Raw genomic sequence first — 12763 nt, 5'->3', positions numbered from 1 at the left:
ATTCCAAATTACTGCCTCGCTAGACCACACCTCGCTCCTGCAACTATCTCTACAGCTCCATCTAAACGTCAAGGGGGCACAAAATAAGAGGAGGTATCTGAGATAGGACAGTTCTTCATGAATCCAGGGATTAATTAATCATTGAACAATTAACAATTGTAAGAAGGAGTTCATCAGGGTGTTACTGAGTCCAGATGAGCCATTTAAAAGTGTTGTAAATATTCAAAATAAAGAGACAGTGGCTTGAGGTTTTTTGTTTGTTTGTTTGTTTGTTTTTAAACAGAATAATTAAAACAGGGGTCCCTAAACTATGGCCTATGGGCTGCATGCGGTCCCCTGAGGCCATTTATCCGGCCCCACTGCACTTCCGGAAGGGGCACCTCTTTCATTGGTGGTGAGAGGAGCACAGGATGCAGCATCCTGAGCATCCTGTGCTCCTGGAGTACTGTATGTGGTAGCGCTGCAAAGAACAGCGTCGCTCAAGTACAGTACTACTTCCGGTGACTCCGGACACACGTGTCACGGCTCCGGGAGCGCGTCATATCACTTGTTACGGCTAGCAGTGACAAATATGGAACCAGACATTGACCATCTCATTAGCCAAAAGCAGGCCCATAGTTCTCATTGAAATACTGGTCAGTTTGTTGATTTAAATTTACTGGTTCTTTATTTTAAATATTGTATTTGTTCCCGTTTTGTTTTTTTACTTTAAAATAAGATATGTGCAGTGTGCATAGGGATTTGTTCATAGTTTTTTTTATAGTCCGGCCCTCCAACGGTCTGAGGGACAGTGAACTGGCCCCCTGTGTAAAAAGTTTGGGGACCCCTGAATTAAAAACTAGGTAAAATTGTTACACTGCCTTTATCATTTTTGTAAATGTTAGTAATTTGTTTTAAAAAAGAAACTTTGGAATTATGCCTGATAGTGACTTAAAAATTATTTTATGGATATTCTAAAATCTAAATCTTTTCTTTTACAGCTTTAACCCTGTAAAATTTTAGAAGTTTTCCAAAACTTGAAAGTAATCCTTTACATGGGAATCGATAACGGAATTTATGGATGTTATTCAAAAAGACAATGCCTCAGATATAGTAACAAAAATGATATTGCTATAAAATTTGCATTTAAATAATGCCCAAAATAGAAGTCATACTCAAAGTACTATTTATAAGCTACAAATTTCCCAGATAGTTTACTATTCATAAAATTTAGTAAGTCTTCTCATAAGTTGTAGTCTATTTACTTTCAGTTTTTGAGCTGCCAAACATTAAAAAACAAAACAATTTAAAATATTTTGAAAATGTAAGATATTGCATGAAGTAATTAAGTTTGGTATAAGTACTTATTGTATCATATGAATAATCCACAAAAGTACTGGCCTGATTTAAAGGACATGAGCCAACTTCTCACGCTTCATTTTCTTTCTAACATACAATATTTCTGAACGATAATGTCAAGTGATGCTACTAATAATAGTAATTGATGTTGAGACACCATGCTAAAGGATCTCAAATTGTCTTAGATTAGAATTAGGGACAGAGAGGAATTTAAGATAGTGGGACATTCTAGTAAAATGCTGAGCAGGTACTCAAAAAATATTTTTAAAAACTTTCTGTGTTAAAGTTTTCTTGCCCACAGGTCTCTGTCACCCTTAAACCCGTCCCACCTCAAATAGTCCAGAAGTAAGGGTTTGAGCAGATAGGAAGGGGCATTTCTGCAACTCCCATGTCTCCCGTTTAAATAAAAGTAAACCCATTAGAATATCCAAGAGCAAGTCTGACCACATGGTAGCACAGTAGATAGAGCCCGGGCCTGGGATGCTGAGGACCCAGGTTCAAAACCCGAGGTTGCTGGCTTGAGGTTGTCCAGAGGTCGCTGGATTGAGCCCAAGGTCACTGGCTTGAGCAAGGGGTCACTGGGCCAGCTGGAGCCCCCTAGTCAAGGCATATATGAGAAAGCAATCAATGAACAACTAAAGTGCCTCAACTATGAGCTGATGCTTCACATCTCTATCCCTTTCTGTCTGTCCCTGTCTGTCCCTCTTTCTCACTTAAATAAAAAAAAAAAAAAGAATACCCAAGAGCAGGAAGATGGGGCTAATGTGTAGTAATTAATGGCACTTTTTCCTTCCCAGGTCTTATTGTTTTTCTTGTATTCTGGACCAACTCTTTAAATAATTGTAAAATACTGTCTTTATGTTACATGTTAATCTCATTGTCTTTAGGGCTATAATTTTTATCAATGTACTCCATTTAAAAAAATTCTATTAGAACAGAATTTTTTTTTTTCTGTAGGTTTGTTATCTTTAAAACATTGTATCTCCATTTTATTTTGATTTTTATTGGGAGAAATAGATCACCCTACCAGCTAATGTAAAAGAATCAACAGGCAAGTTAGGAAGATTGTGATGCTATAATCAGTTCCTTATAACCTTGAAGTTTATTTAATAAACTTAATAAAAACACTGGGCTAATTCCTGAGCCTTAGGCCCCTTAAGCAATTTTCAACCCTACGGAGAGGATGTAGAAATCTCTTTATGTCCTGACTGCCTTCCACTTCTCAAGCTGCCTCTGAGCTTTTTTCCCTTGGACTCTTCTCTTCAACCACTAGGACTTCTCTGGACCCAGCGTGTTCTCCTTCACCTCCAAGATTTCCTCTGCTTCACGCAGTCTTTACTATTTATTAGGCTTATTTCTTAAGGCCACTACTTGAATATTTCTTCCTTTGGGAAGACTTCTGTAGTCAACCATGAGAGAGATGTGCTTCTGCCATGTGTTCCATATTCTTTTTTCTACTCACTCATCCATTCATTCATTTATTTAGTCACTCATCCAATACATGTTATCTGAACACTGCTTCTACCATAAGCCAGGTCCCTAGGATGCTCTCTGGTGTGCCTGTTTCCTAACTTTATTATTGTCTGCTGTCTGCTTCCTTCATTAGACTCTAAACTTCGGGAGGAGGCACCTTGTTAGTCTTGCTCCTCAAGGTGTCCTCAGAGCTAGATTGTTGTTTAGCACATAATACTAGATAATCAATAAACATCTGTTGAATTAATGAATAAACATCATTTTTTTCCATCTTAAAAGACGAAAAGAAACCTGATATGTTTGTTCATTCATGTTAGTTTTTAAGTAGGACAGTCAGAAGTTCACATGGATTATTTTGAATCCTTTTCTTTTTGTAATGCATTCATCCCATCTCTGCATTTTGCAGTTTGTTTGTTTTTTTTTGTTTTTGTTTTTTTTTTGTTTTTTGTAGCAGAGACAGAGTCAGAGAGAGGGACAGGCAGGAAGGGAGAGAGATGAGAAACATTAATTCTTCACTGAGACACCTTCGTTGTTCATTGACTGATTTCTCATATTTGCCTTGACTGTGGGCCTTCAGCAGACCGAGTGACCCTTTGCTCAAGCCAGCAACCTTGGGCTCAAGCTGGTGAGCCTTGCTCAAACCGGATGAGCCTGCACTCAAGCTGGTGACCTTGGGGTCTTGAACCTGGGTCTTCCACATCCCAGTCCGATGCTCTGTCCACTGCGCCACCACCTGGTCAGGCTGTATTTTGCAGTTTTAAAAGTTTTTAACTACTTCCTCTACATGAGACCATGGTCTCACAAGAAGGAATCTCATATACATACACACAAACCCGAGATGAGACCGTGCCTCCTGGCCTTGAGTGCTTACCATTTTCTCTAATGCAAAGATCTTCTTTTCAAACAAGTAGAGAGGTGTAAAGGTAGCATAAACAAACATGTGAGGGGTGGGTGTTGTTGAAGAACCTGAAAAAACAAATGTACATTGTGCTTGTGCCATGAAAATTCTAGCCAGAATGGGTCTATCAGTTGGTAATTCTGACTGTTCAAATTCCTTAATGAACATTGAGATAGAACTAAAGGTTAAAGAATTAAAATTAAAGATAATTCTGTGTCTTTGCTGGTGAAAAATAGGTAAATGATTCTTAATGTATTTAATATATGTAAATCTCAAATGTGCATTCATTTTATAGAATCGCTCATTAACTTTAACTTGATAATAATACCATTTATTTGCTTTAAAAATCATTTTATTTCACTGTAGAAATGTTATCCCATAAGCTAGTGATCAGTCAATGTAACTTAGAATGGTTTACAAATATGTCAAAAGAATGATTTTAACACTATGACATTTCTTAGCTTTCAGATATAAAAATCTTTATTTTGTATTTAAAGTAGTCCAGGAGTTTTTATGTCATTCCAAGAATAAAGAAAACAAGTAAATAAATCCTAATATGAAGAAGGAAAATATAAAAAAACTTAGTTTGGAATGTTTAATGCTTGTAGAATCTGCTTCTGAGCATCACTAATTTATTCACGTTTCTTTTTTTTTTAGAAATTTATTTATTCCATTTTTTTTTCAGAGAGGAGAGAGAGAGAGAGAGAGAGAGAGAGAGAGAGAGAGAGAAGGGGGAGGATCTGGAAGCATCAACTCCCATATGTGCCTTGACCAGGCAAGCCGAGGTTTTCGAACCGGTGACCTCGGTGTTCCAGGTCGATGCTTTATCCCATTGTGCCACCACAGGTTAGGCTATTCACGTTTCTTAACATTTCTATATTTCTATATTTGATTTAGTGTCTTTAATGACATGTTCTTTAATGACTCTGGCCAAAATAATAGAATTTATTTTCTTTTATTTTCTTCATTTTTAATTTAAAAGTTTTGTTTTAGTCCTCCAAAAATTAAAGCATTTATATGTAACTGTATTAGATATATTTATTAAAGAATAGTATCTTTAGAGCCACAGAATATAAAAAAAAACATGAACTAGAATATCTCTTAAATGAATGAATATGTAAAATATAACAAAGTTATAAAAACATGTTTACATGTAAAAATTAAACATTGTATGTTTTTCATGGAACAGAGATCTGAACCCAAGCAGTTTCACTCCAGAGCCCAAATTCTAAACCATATTCTATATTTTGAGATTGACCTTACCAATCAGTTTGGTAGAAAAAAGGCATTGTTACCTTTATTTTCACAAAGAAAGAAACTCAAAGAAAGGTTGAGTCATTTTCACAATGGTGAAGAATTACCAGTGTCTTTGGAATGTTGTATCACTTACGATCAGAAAAGATTGCTTAAGGTATCAATACAAGAAAAATAACTTCTAATACAAAATTAAAAATATAATGGCTAGTGACTCTTTTATTTAACAAGCTACCAGACATATTTCTGTAAAAATAAAAAGCTGTAATTATTGAAATGTTTTCGTAAAAAAGCATGATACTGTACATATTAGGAAGAAGACAAAATGAAAAAGAAATTCGATAAAGCATTGTGCTGGAGGAAAATGGATGTGTTTTCAGCCAGGAAAGGAATGGTGAGCTGAGAACTACATCCTACATTCTGGAAGCACCAAGCTATATTACCCAATGTTAGGAATATGAAGTCTTAAAAAAAAAGATAATGTATAGTATATATTATATAGTCTTAAATAAGATTATACATGTTATATATATATAATGTATATAAAGGACACATACTAATATATATGGTAAAAGATATCATAATTATATGTTTAATACCTATATAAACTGATATATATTTATATGTATATATTTTATATAGTTGTATATTAATATATATGCATATTATATAGAATATATAACATATGCTATATTTTACAATGTACTAATATATATTTGTTAGTATATCCTCCTTCATTTAACTGTTGTACCATAAGAACTTGGAAAACCTTGGTTTTGTCTCATATGTAGGACCGTGCCCCAATAGCCGTACCCATTTGAGGGCCTAATGATTATGGGCAACCTTAAGCAAACTTATTTAGATATGTCTAAAAAAACCTAGGTTTCCATGTTCCAAAGAGTTCCAACATTTTGAGAAATCACTAGATAGTTTTTATTCGATAGTTTTTATTCCAGGAGACAGAGAGCTTACAGTCTGACAGTGACTGCTGAGAGTGTTGTACATCTGATGATGGTCTTGAAATGTGGAATGACCATCTAGATCTTTCCTTTTCCTTTTCTCCATCTTTACTCCTCTTCTTCCCAATGTCTTTTGCATCTGCTTTCTCTAACATTAAAAATAACATTTTTACAATAAGATCTATTTCTTAAATAAATATTTTAACTATAAAACCTCAAACTATAGTTCTTATCTATTGTATTAAAAAAGGCTAAAAATTGTATTATTTAAATGTAAAACAATAACCAAACATTCCCCAAAACACAACTTACCTCTAATTAGAATATTAAAGTAAAGCAAGACAAAATTTTGAAACTCAATCTGCATTGTAAAATACTTGCAGCATTATTATTGACTACACGTAGTTTTATTTCAACTATGGATGACCATTTAAATATGATTTATGCATATAAAAATTATAGTGTCTTCTCATTCCATGCTATCTCCTTGAGAATATCATCCACAGATTAATTTAGCACGCATTTATCAATGATTGCAAAATGTATATCACCATCCTGGAACTCCTAACATATTCTTAAAAGTCAACTCAAATTCAATATGTTCAAAATCATTTTATGATCTCTCCTCATAAATCCATTCTCTTTTTTGTAATCCCCATTTCAATCATAGATAAGTACCACATTTTTTACTTTTTAAATATCTCTTAAATCATTCACTGTATCTATAACTTCGCTGTTTTTACCAGCTACCATGGTCTCTAATGTGAACTGGTGCCAGTCTCCAAGCTGTTTTTTTTTTAATATACATTCCTGTCACTCACCCTCAAAGTCCCCACCCCCACCCTAAAGTCCTTTCTTCTCAAAGAACCAGAATATTCTTTTGAAAATGTGATTTAGATCATGCGTGACTCTAGTCTAAGTTCTTCATTAGTTGTCATTTTCTTTCTAATGATAAATAATCTTAACATGGCCTAGAAGATTTCATATGGTCATTCTCCTATCTACTTCTGCAGGTTTTCCCAAACCATCCTTGACTCCTCACATCCTTTCCTCCAACTAAATATATCTTCTGCCAGGTCTTCCAAAATAATGTCATTCCTCCTCCTACCTCATAGCCTTGGTATCTGCTATTTCCTCTACTTAGAACACTCTTCCCTCCACAATGCTCCCATATGTACAAACACAGCTCAAAATTCCTCAAGGAATTCTTCCTTCACACCTCAGACTAGGTCCCCACAAGAAATCCCATAATTTTCTTTATTTCCATGTAAGGCTTATTTCTTAGTAGATGACTATGATTTTTAAGATTAATGTTAGTCTCTATCACTAGACAATAAGATCTAAGAGGTAACTTTCACATTCGATTTTGTTCAACGAGTTATCATTAATTCCTGGAACATTTATTGGAATTGTACTCAGTAAATAGTTTACTGGGTGTTGGCTGGCTGGCTGGCTGGCTAGATAAATGTTAATTTATGATACATGAGAAAGGGATTCCAGGTTCAAATTAGTTGGGGATATACAGAATAAAACAAATTTAATCAGAATTTTTTTCTTTTGCTTTCTTTAATACTAGTGCATATTACATCATTTTAAAAACTCCTGCAATAAGCAGATATCACACACTTGATCTCAGGATATTTTTGAGGAACATCTATGGTAATAATTTCCATTCACTGTTCCATAGATAAGATCCTGATAAGGAATCATTAGACAGAATGTCAGTATTTTCAAAAACATAAATATTTGAAAGATCATAATAGAAACTATTAAAGTTTTTACTTTACAGGTATTATTGCTTATTTGCATGTCTATACAAAATATTTTAGAAAATAGAAAATAAAAGATACTTAATACATTTTCCAACTTAAGAATAAAAATAATCCTATACTTGTAAAATAACTAGAAATTTTTTTCTCAAATTTGATCTTCCAGTTATCACATGTGATCAACAGATCATCATATAATTTATTTTGATTTCACATTTCCTGAAAAAATAAATAAGACAAACTTTGTCCTTTGCTCTTTTGGTTCATTTCACCTTATGTATAGCATATAAGCAGGACAATGTTTAATGAAAATTGAAACCATAATGCCTTTTCCTATATTAACACTATATTTGTTTAGGACAATTGCTTTTGGTTTTTAACAAAAGTAAAATATGGAACAATAATTAACATGTAGTAAATACTATTAGAAGTTCTGAAATCCTAGCAAGGAAGGATCTTAATTATTTTCACAACCCTCAATAGATGATGATAACAATAAAGAACCATTAAATTCAGCAATGATGGAAAAGCATGTGGATACAATATTCATATTGAAAATGTTGTGATACAAAATCGCTTACCCTTTGGAGCTTTGTCACTTTTATCAAGTAATTTTAGTGCTGTAAGTGAAGCTTCAGTTTTGAATTCTTTGCCATCTTTCACTTCCTTGCCATTTTTCAGTTCTTTCCCATTTTTTGCTTCTTTCCCTGGTTCTTTTAATTTGCCATCGACCTCTGTTACTTTGCTTTCAGGGCAGGACTCATCTGGCAGCTTAAATTCAGGCAGTATTTCTTTCAGGAGCTCCCATACTTTGTCCTTATATCCTGGGCTATGATAAAACACATCAACATTAATTTTCAAAATAAGCTTTAAACTCCACTTCATGAAATTACTGACAGAAAAACTCCACTTCCTATTCACATGACTAATTTTTAACATCAAATACTAGTTAGTAACGCCATTATGCCTTCATTCATTCAACAAGCTTTGACTCAGGGCCTTTAGTGTGCTGGGCTTTGCTGATGGAAAGAGATCTGAATTCAAACTATATTTGAATTCAAGAAGACCCTGAATTCAAACTATATTTCAAAACGATAGTAATCAAAGCAGTATGGTAATGGCATAAAAACAGATGCATAGATAAATGGAACAGAATAAAAGGTCCAGAAATAAACTGTCACATATATAGTCACATATATATTGTTCTTAGCAAGAAACAATTCACCATTTTTAGTTAACTAATATTATAGTTGTGAATTGTTCTTATCTCCTATTTCTAATAGACTCCTGATGATTCCATCTCTGGTATTGTTATTGACTACCGTGTAGGAAACATAGGGCAAAATTGTACGCATTCCATCAATGCTGAAGACAAAAATTAAGAAAAGTCTATATTTTTAAACCCATTGTCTCATGACTTTTCTCCACTAACATTGTCCATATTATATCAATTAATGTTCACTTCTCTTAGATATCAGGAAAGAATTTTCTATGAGAAAATGTAAAAGGTTGTCATCTGGACTATTCCCTAAGGGAAAAACACAAGGTCAGCTCTCCTTTAGGTATGTGGTCCTTTGGGGAGGGTGTCTACTATTCCATTTTTTTTCTCCTGAAAAAATTTTTATTTGAATCAAGTAACAGCTAGTTTATCCTGCTGACCAGATGATTTAGATGTAAAATTCAAGTTACTAAGGCCTGTCTTCAATCCCCTCAAACCTGGCCCCCAGAAAGCGTTAGCCGCCCAACATCAGTCAAAGATCAATGATGATTCAATTTGATTACTGTACTGTGGCTTTGATCTTCTTGTAAAAATCAACAGTTGAATTGATGATATGTTCAGATTTTTTAATATTTTTTTCTCTGCAGTATAACCTGATTAATTTTGAGTGACAGTAATTATATGATAGAATTGTGTATCTATAGCCTTTATGAGTAAAATGTAAGTATTTGTGAAACTTTAAGTAAGCATTACATTAAATGGTCTTTCTTTATTTGGACATAAACAATCTCTATATATCTGACTCATCTGATAGAAAGACTGGACTTTGGACCCAGAATAACCTTTTTTTTTTTTTTTTTTACAGAGACAGAGAGAAAGTCAGAGAGAGGGATAGATAAGGACAGACAGGAACGGAGAGAGATGACAAGCATCAATCATCAGTTTTTTTGTTGCGACACCTGAGTTGTTCATTGATTGCTTTCTCATTTGTGCCTTGACCGCGGGCCTTCAGCAGACTGAGTAACCCCTTGCTTGAGCCAGCGACCTTGGGTCCCAGCTGGTGAGCTTTGCTAAACCAGATGAGCCTGCGCTCAAGCTGGCAAGCTCGGGGTCTCAAACCTGGGTCTTCCGCATCCCAGTCCAACTCTCTATCCACTGCGCCACCGCCTAGTCAGGCAGACCCAAATAACTTATATTCATCTCTTCCAGGCACACTGTGAATAGGTCTGGGGAATTTGACCACTACGAGCTTCAGTTTCCTCATTTGTAATGATATATACCTAGTTGATGGGGTCATATGAATGATTAGATAAGATCATCATTTCAGGACTGTGGTTTTGAGTTAGAAATAATATATTAGAATGCATAATGCCTAATAACATTATTTTAGTATGTGTAATCCAGATATTTGGTAACATTTACAATATATATAATAAAAAAGATTTATCCTGAAAGTCTCAAAAAATTTTATATAAAACTATAAAATATTATTCTCCCAAACATTTTTGTAAAATGTAAAATTTCTTGAAATTTTCTTAAAAATTAAAAACATTTTCATTAAAGAAACTTTACTATGTAAGAAAGAGAAAATATGTAAGTAACCTGAAAGTTAAACTTACTGGAGAGTAATGACCTCTGGTAACCATCCTGTGAGAGCATGAATAACTGTGAACTCCCCTAGTTCTCTCCTCTCTGCCACGTGGATGCTAAACGACAAATGCACAATAGTGTACTTAATAAAATTTGAAAGCACAGAGAGGTATATAAGAAGTAGGAACTCTAATAAATAGTGATACAATAATAAAGGTAGGATCACAGTGGTTATGCGTAATAATACAAGAAAATATTATTACAACACTCAGATGACTTATTTGCTAAAGCACGTTAGTAGATTCCAATGATGAAAAGTCATGTCTATTTACAAAATGTGCTTTAAGCTTTATTTTAAAAAGATATCCATTAATATTAATGTATAGACATAAAACATATTCATACATGCTATATATATTTAAATATACAGAGATAATATATATTTTATCTATTCTGTATATTATCATGGTGCTTTTTTAAAAATAGAACAGTGTCTTTAATGTTCCAGATTGCACTAATTATACTTAGATGCCTATGAAATTGTGTATTATGAGTTTCATAAATGACAGGTCAAGATGGGCATCAGATATCTTTAACCAAATCATTAGATAATTTCAGAGAAGCCAGAAACATCTGTACTATCCTGTACAAAAAAGTAGGTTTGCCACCATAGCATACAAATGACATTATGAGTGACCAAATATCACTTTTCTCATTTTAATGTTAAAATTATTTTTTCTGAAGTAATTAGTCTATTGACATGAATACACATATCCCTGTTCTGCCCAGGAGTCACAACTGCAGTCAACCATATGCCAATGGTGGTGATTGATGGACTGATGTGTCTAAGTATCTCAGAGATAACAAACATCTGTCGGGATAATTCACAATCAAGTCTAAATCCTTCTTCGGATAATTATGTTTAGGAAGTGACTGCACAAACCTCACAGAAATAATGCTTTTTTCCCTTATATATCTCAGAGTGATATTGAAACAACTACTAAATATTAATTTTTAATTTAGAAAGCTAAAACTGATATGACAATAAATAAGGTCTGGAAGAAAAAACTGTCTAGACAAATATAAGTTATACCATGCAATTCGCGTTTCTCCTAGAAAGCCTAAGAAACGTCTTACATTTAGTCTCATCCTTTATTTCCAAGATGCATTTATTTACTTTAAAAAAATATCAATTACTCTGTTTCTCAAGTTGTTATAAAATTCTACTGAACTATGGATTTAAGTGAGACAGAAGGCCACTCCAATTATTCCCATCATGAACTGAATGCTTCACTGGCCTTGCAGCTCTAATTCTCAGAACTTCAAGTGAGGTTTGGGAAATAGGTATGCTATCATTTCTTTCAAAATAAACAAAGATGGTTGTCACCAGGTTGAATGCTTAGTAGTGTTCAGCTATCTAAAAAGATCTGGGATGAGTTACGTATTCATTATTTATTTCTTACAGGAAGAAAATAGTTGAGCTTAGATTAATTTTTATAAAAAATAAAACAGAGATGAAGATCAACTAGTATTTAATCAGTAGATTGACACTGGTGTCCTTTCTCAGCCCATATGTCAGAAGCTCAGTTGCTCTGAAGGACAGAAGAGAAAACTTGAGGAAATCTCATGGTGGAGGTTAAGAGCATCGTCATAATTAATTTGTTTTAAAGGTTAGTTTTATCAAAACAAGATTATAAAACCTGTATCCATGCAACCTGTCACACATGAAGTGCGGTACGTCTTAACACACTAAAAACAAATAAATAACGGATGAGTTTTCTAGAAATCATTGAGATTAAGGGCTGCAAGCTCAGTGAAACCAATTCCGGGTAGAAAGTTGAAGATTAGAAATAGAAAAGAGGAATGAAGAAGATGGCCCTGGCCGGTTGGCTAAGCAGTAGAGCATCCACCCGGTGGCGTGTGGAAGTCCCGGGTTCAACTCCCAGCTCCAAGCCAGGGCTCACAGAAGAAGCGCCCATCTATCTGCTTCTCCAGCTTTCCCCCTCTCCTTTCTCTCTGTCTCTCCCTTCCCCTCCAGTAGCCAAGGTTCCACTGAAGCAAAGTTGGTCTGGTTGGCCCCCAGACTGAGGATGGCTCCATGGCCTCCACCTCAGGCGCTAGAATGGCTCCCCCTAAAACAGAGCAATGCCCCAGATGGGCAGAGCATCGCCCCCTGGTGGGCATGCCAGGTGGATCCCGGTTGGGCGCTTGTAAGAGTCTGACTGCCTCCCCACTTCTAACTTTGGAAAAATTTTTAAAAAAT

General features: G+C 34.6%; 1 protein-coding gene across 2 annotated transcripts in view; it reads right to left on the bottom strand.

The window, feature by feature from the left end:
* The window catches only part of ADGB (androglobin), a 132781-nt gene that overhangs the window by 86717 nt on the left and 33301 nt on the right, over window positions 1–12763 (bottom strand). For both annotated transcript variants that reach the window (XM_066248069.1, XM_066248070.1), the window contains 4 exons: window positions 10530–10616; window positions 8273–8520; window positions 5936–6070; window positions 3683–3777 (listed from right to left, as the gene is read on the bottom strand). In XM_066248069.1, coding sequence (XP_066104166.1) covers window positions 3683–3777; window positions 5936–6070; window positions 8273–8520; window positions 10530–10616 — 565 coding nt within the window. The remainder of the gene's footprint in view (window positions 1–3682; window positions 3778–5935; window positions 6071–8272; window positions 8521–10529; window positions 10617–12763) is intronic.

The sequence above is a fragment of the Saccopteryx bilineata genome, chromosome 12 (assembly GCF_036850765.1).
Source record: "Saccopteryx bilineata isolate mSacBil1 chromosome 12, mSacBil1_pri_phased_curated, whole genome shotgun sequence".
Taxonomy (NCBI): Eukaryota; Metazoa; Chordata; class Mammalia; order Chiroptera; family Emballonuridae; genus Saccopteryx; species Saccopteryx bilineata.
The sequence above is the reverse complement of the archived record's forward strand: the minus strand, read 5'-3'. Positions and strand labels throughout refer to the sequence as shown.